This window comes from Amphiura filiformis, chromosome 13 (assembly GCF_039555335.1).
Source record: "Amphiura filiformis chromosome 13, Afil_fr2py, whole genome shotgun sequence".
NCBI lineage: Eukaryota > Metazoa > Echinodermata > Ophiuroidea > Amphilepidida > Amphiuridae > Amphiura > Amphiura filiformis.
Window position 1 is genome coordinate 28,350,060 of NC_092640.1, and position 6,000 is coordinate 28,356,059.

At 34.0% G+C, this 6,000-nt stretch overlaps 1 protein-coding gene across 1 annotated transcript in view; it reads right to left on the reverse strand.

Annotated features, from left to right (window-relative positions):
• LOC140168198 (uncharacterized) overlaps positions 1-3,303 on the reverse strand; it is a 167,789-nt gene extending 164,486 nt beyond the window's left edge. Inside the window, exon 1 of the mRNA XM_072191528.1 lies at positions 3,089-3,303. Within this exon, the coding sequence (XP_072047629.1) occupies positions 3,089-3,211 (123 nt within the window). The 5' untranslated portion in view covers positions 3,212-3,303. The remainder of the gene's footprint in view (positions 1-3,088) is intronic.
• Between the last annotated feature and the right edge of the window lie 2,697 nt (positions 3,304-6,000).

A 6,000-nucleotide genomic window follows, 5' to 3' on the forward strand; every position in this document is an offset into this window, starting at 1 on the left:
ATAGTTCAATAACCTCAATTAAACACTCAGAGTGCAAAATTTGACCTCAAGTTGCAGAGTATGAGGTTTTTGTACCCAAATTTTCTTAGGTCATTCAATGAATGTACAAATGTATTGGGGATAAAGAACTGTGCCCTGATAGATGAGCATGTTGTGGATCCTAGTGCAACTAGTTTGACCGGCTTTAATTATACAGGTAATAATACTCAGGTGCCACAATCTAAACATCATTTATCATCCCATGTCATCGTTTCTTATAGATATATTTGGAATATATTTTAGTAACTTAATTTATTGATATGCTTATAATTATTATCGGAAGAAAAAAGATATTTTTTAAATCTTAGCAATACTATGTAACATATTTTATTTTACTTGGAACATGTGTTAGAATAATTAATGTCAGGATTTTTATCATTTTGTCTATGTTGCTATTGCTGCTTTTAATCTTAAAACTTTTTCGTATTATGAATTTTTGCTATTTTACCATAACATGAAACTAAATATTATCTTAAACGTTTCAAAAGCTCTATTTTGCTTAATTCTAGTTCGATTTAACGCTGATCGGATGCTTCTTGATGTAACCGTTTCAACAAACCATAGGGTATCAAAACGGAATTCATTTGAAAGGGTTGCAGTGACTCTTTGTAAAGACAACATTTGCAGATGATAATTGTATTATTTGAATAAATCCATGCAAATATTCGTCTTTACAAAATGTCACCGGATACAATTATTATTCCATAGTGTCATTATAAGCGAGCGATTGTTTAGTCAAATTATCGTGACGCAAAAACAGGGTTTCAGGTTGCAACATCAAGGTGAAATTTGTTTTTTTTTTCCCACTAGGGCAAAGAAAACAAAATTCCATGCTATTTCAAAAGTATGTCATCGTATGTGTTTGTCTGTATGTTATCTTTAATACGACATGTGCGTAAAAAAGTTGAAAGTATTGTCTTTCATCTAAGTTTTAACCTTTTTCCTTTTTACTACTTCCGTTTATCAGTTGTATAATTTCATTTATTTATTTATTTATTTATTTATTTATTTATTTATTTATTTATTTATTTATTTATTTATTTATTTATTTATTTATTTATTTATTTATTTATTTATTTCAAAGATAATGAAATCAGAATAACTGATACACGTGTATGTCCCTTTGTTATTTTAGATTATTGCATACGTATTATCGCATCTCAAACCAGGGAAATTTTCTATTGAATTTCCGTACGGATTATGGAAACGATTTTCAAATTATCTGTACATCTTCTATTCGAATTCCTAAAAATATACATTTCTTCTCAACACTGTTGAAATACAAGGTTTATGAATTGAAGTTATCGTTCTCCCATGTGAAATACAATTCTGAGTATAATTATAATTATGTTTTGCATAATTGACTTCTTTTCAATTGATAATTAAATTAGGTTCACTATGCGTATATGAAATTTTAATATTCTACATCTTCAACAGGATGGCCTGAAACGAACTATAAAAGTCAATGTGTACTGTAAAAAGTAACAAGTTACAGTGAATTACTGGATTTCCCAGGGTATAATTTCCAGGGAGTGAATAACAGTGACTTTTTATATGGCGAATTATTATATCAGTGATACTTCTTGGCATCGAGTGTGCTCTGAGAAGTCGTTTGTATAAAAATTAGAGACCCATGGCGAAGTAGAGAGATACGAGGGGTCGATTGAGACGTTCACATTTTTAACAAGTGAAAAAGGGAACTCAAGAAGGAACAAAAGAAGAAAAAACACGAAAACTACAAGGAAAATTGTTATCCTTGACAAAAATTAAAACTAAATTATTCCGAGTAAACAAAATTGTTTTCACTCATTCAATCGATATTCGACAGGCCATATGTTGATTAATCGCTTCAACGAAAGTGTCTACCCTATTCAATTATGTAATTTTACTACCCATCTTTAGTTAGTACACATGAGCAATCCTTTATTCCATCTCTATGATCTACATTTGACCAGAAATGGCTTCAAATCGCGTCTATTTTGGATTTAAAACGAGAACACTGGTTGCTACTCTCTTTATACGGATAGTGTTTCGATTGAAACCCCTGTATTAGGAACCCTAGCTACATGCCTGAAATTTGATATTTAAGTTTGAATCTTCCTTAAACTGCCTGATATATTATTACCTGCCCAGAAAATCGTCACTATCATGTTAATTTGTAAATACGAGAAGTTACTAAAGATATTCAGAGTATCATTGTTATCAATAAGGACACGGGGTGTATTGCCGCAATATCTGTGTCTAATACTAATACATTGCTTTCCGTTCTTTTGTCTAGAATATCAAACACCGTTAGAAAAGGACTCACCTCTGTTCCATAACGACTATAGCCCCCGAATGAAATGTATTTAATTATGTTTGTACTCACTCAGGTAGCATTGTGTGTGAATTTTACAACCGAACTAGATTGCTATTCTTTTTTATGGGCATTTTAGTGTCTAAAATGGCCCAAAATGAAAAGGTTTTTCAATATTGCCGTCCATTTCTAATCGTCACCCCCATAGACTTTACATGTAAAATAAAAAGGCTCATAAAAATTTAATAGCACCTAGTTCGGATGTAACATTCACACAAAATGCTTTTTTAGTGTTGTATTCTTTGAAATTTCACAATAAAATGTCCATTGCAAACAAAGGTGGACTATGATTATCAATTCATATTATTACAATTTTGATCATACAGTTCATCAAGAATGGTGGGTACATAATTGTTTCCAAGACTAACAAATCCAAATTCATCTTATAATCCACGTTAAATGACCTGATTTAGCATAACGTAAAATATAACGTAAAAATAACGTAAAATATTAAACCTTTAATCCTCATAATCGTGTTCGTTTCAAGCGGTATTACCTTACATTTGTCTTTTCAATTAAACGTTCTTAACTAGTGAGTATCAATCATTTTGTTATAGCCCATGATCTCCCACGTCAATATGGTCACTGATACGCATAAAATCCACCTGTTACCGCGGATAAGAACGTCTTTCCAGTTGAAAGAGCTCCTAGTTTCACCAAATTATAAATTGAAATTAAAATGATTTAACTTACCTGGTCGTTATTATCCTCCTTGTCAAAAGCAACAGATTTCTCCACGTAAAAGGTGAACACAGTAAGAGCAAACACCAAAAGAATAGGTGATTGTTTTCCACGCAAGCACTCCAGCAAGAACATCTTAATGGTATATCACTATGGTACGATTAGAGACGACAAAAGCTACACAAAAGCGCTAAATAATGATCTCGGCAGGATAGGAATATTCATCTACAGAAGGGGTCGGGTAACACACTTTGAAAAATATTACAGTTTATAATGGTTGTCAATTCCCGACTTTGTTACAAGAAGTGATAGACGAGTCATAGAAACAGTTCAAATCATATATTATTAGATGAATAGCATTGCCAAGTATGAGCAGAGTATGGAAAACCAGGCAAAGAAATATACGTTCTTATACCACGCGAACCAAGCGAATATGCCTTTACGATTGGGGGCGGGGTATCACACGTCACTGGTGAACACAAATGCTGCATATAGCCGCTACTGTTTTCATTTATCTTCTTCCACATTGGACAAGTAATATATATAGCATGGAATGGAGGTAGTAATGAAATTGCTCAATCTCAAAGGAAATGTTTCGTTTAAAGGTGTTGACGATTGCAAATTTGAAATGTGAACGCCAAAATGTGTTCTTATTTATTTCCTGTTGTTTGTTGGTTTCCAATTTTTGAGAATTACTGATTTCTGAGATCATCATATTGTTAAAATGTTTTGATAGTTTTATTTTAAACATCCTCAGCACGCATAACGCAAATCTAATTTAAAATTATGTTTGACCGATGTTATTATAAAACCATTGGGAAATCATGGCTATTGAATTTAGCCCCGTTACCAATGTCTTTTTTCTCTCTCTTGCGAGATAGTATAATACAATATTTTTTCTTATGATAAACATCATTTGTCTGTTCTTTTTTCTCTCTTAGCTTACCTCTCTCACTCTCCCCCCCTCTCTCAATCACTACCCTTCATATCTCTCTATCTCTTAACCTCTTCCCTGTTCTAAATTTTTTAAACAATTTTGTTAACGTTTATCCTCTCTCATCCTTTTTCTCTTTCCTTCTTGGCTTTCCCCTCTCTCTCAAGTGCAGGAGACAGCTTGTCCCTGTGCTCTGAAGTCTTGCCCTCCCACAAGTTTTCGCCTGTTGAAAGTTGCCCATTTCCTCCTTTGCTCTGATTTTGCCTTCTAAAAATCCTGACTACGCTACTGACCTTTCTTTTTGCTCCCTCTCTCATCCTGTATCCACACATCGGCACAAAAGGAGTAACCACTTTGATTAAGTGATGAGAAGCCATGGCCTATAGAACATCTTTGACGCCCATAGATTTGTTTTAATTTTAACTATGCCTTTTTAAACTTTGCCCATACCCCCATTTATAATAGGGGTATATTAATCATCATCACTATAACGATACCCTAAAATCAGGGAACTCAATACTTTGTCCCACTATGAATTTGAGCCCCGCAATATGAGTGAAGTGAAACGCTGGCCATTGATATCCCCACTTTCACGGTTTCGTATGGACCTTATTCGCAATATTTCTCTTTGTGTCCAACACTGGTAGGACTGTATGTCTTTGCAATATTTTGTATGCATCATCATTGTGTGCTTACGACCTTCTTGTATCCTACCAACGATTTGTTTTTGCTAACGTTTGAATAAAATAAATAAAATATCTGTTGCTGTCACGGCAAGGTCTTTAGAAATTGCATTTTGAAATAAATTCTATTACGGGAATTTGATAGCCAGACAGATGGTACATGTTACATCATAATGTTTACCAATTACATGTTTGTGTATCTTCCTGATGTAGTAATATTTATACTTATAGTTGTACCAGACAAAACAACAAATTCTGAATTTGATATGATTGCATCTGGTCACTAAAGGAGCAAAGTGAAGTTACAGAATGCACATCTCTTGTTTCCTGTCAAGCTTTCACTTCCTCTTAAAATTAAAAAGAGATGCTATGGAATACATTTATTTTGATAATTTGCTGGTTTTTATTTGTCAGTTGTTTGATTTTTTTGTTTGTTCGTTGGTTTTTGGAGTTTGTGTATTTGTTTGTTTGTTTGTTTGTTTGGCTGGTTGGTTGGTTGGTTGGTTGGCTGCCTTTTGCATTGTTCGAAATAAAAGACCAAAGAAGTTAAAGATATGGTTTTTCTAATACAAGTGTATTTTAACCAGCTTTTCGGGGAGTATATGCCGTGTTTATGTGAAGAAAGGACGTTTTAAATCACGTTTAGGGAATTTACACCTGGCCAATTTGTACCTATTTTGCATTTTCTCGAATTATAGCACATTGGCGACAAATGGAATATGCATATTATGGGGCAGGACTGCAACTGCTGTACTGAAAATTCAGCAACTCAAAGCAAGTAGTTATTGATTTATTGATCAAATATTGGTTTTCCTCATTTTGTCACTAAAGGGCAAATTGAGACGTTACAGAAAGCACGTCTCTTGTTTCCTCTCCAAACTTCCCCTTCCTCCTCGTTAGAAAAATTAAAAAGAGATACTATGGAATAGGGTGACTTTGATCGTTTGCTGTTTTGTTGTTGTTGTTGTTGCTTGTTTGATTTTTTGTCGGTTGGTTGGCTTTGGAATTTGTGGGCTTGTTTGTTTGTTTGGTTGGTTGATTGTTTGTTTAGTTGGTTGTTTGGTTGTTTGGTTGGTTGGTTGGTTGGTTATTTAGTTGGTTTGTTGGTTGGTTGGTTGGTTGGTTGGTTGGTTGGTTGGTTGGTTAGTTGGTTGGTTGTTTGGTTGGTTGGTTGGTTGGTTGGTTGGTTGGTTGGTTGGTTGGTTGGTTGTTTGGTTGTTTGGTTGGTTGGTTGGTTGGTTGGATGATTGATTGGTTGGTTGGTTGGTTGAATGGTCGAGTGGTTGGTTGGTTGGTTGGTTGGTTTT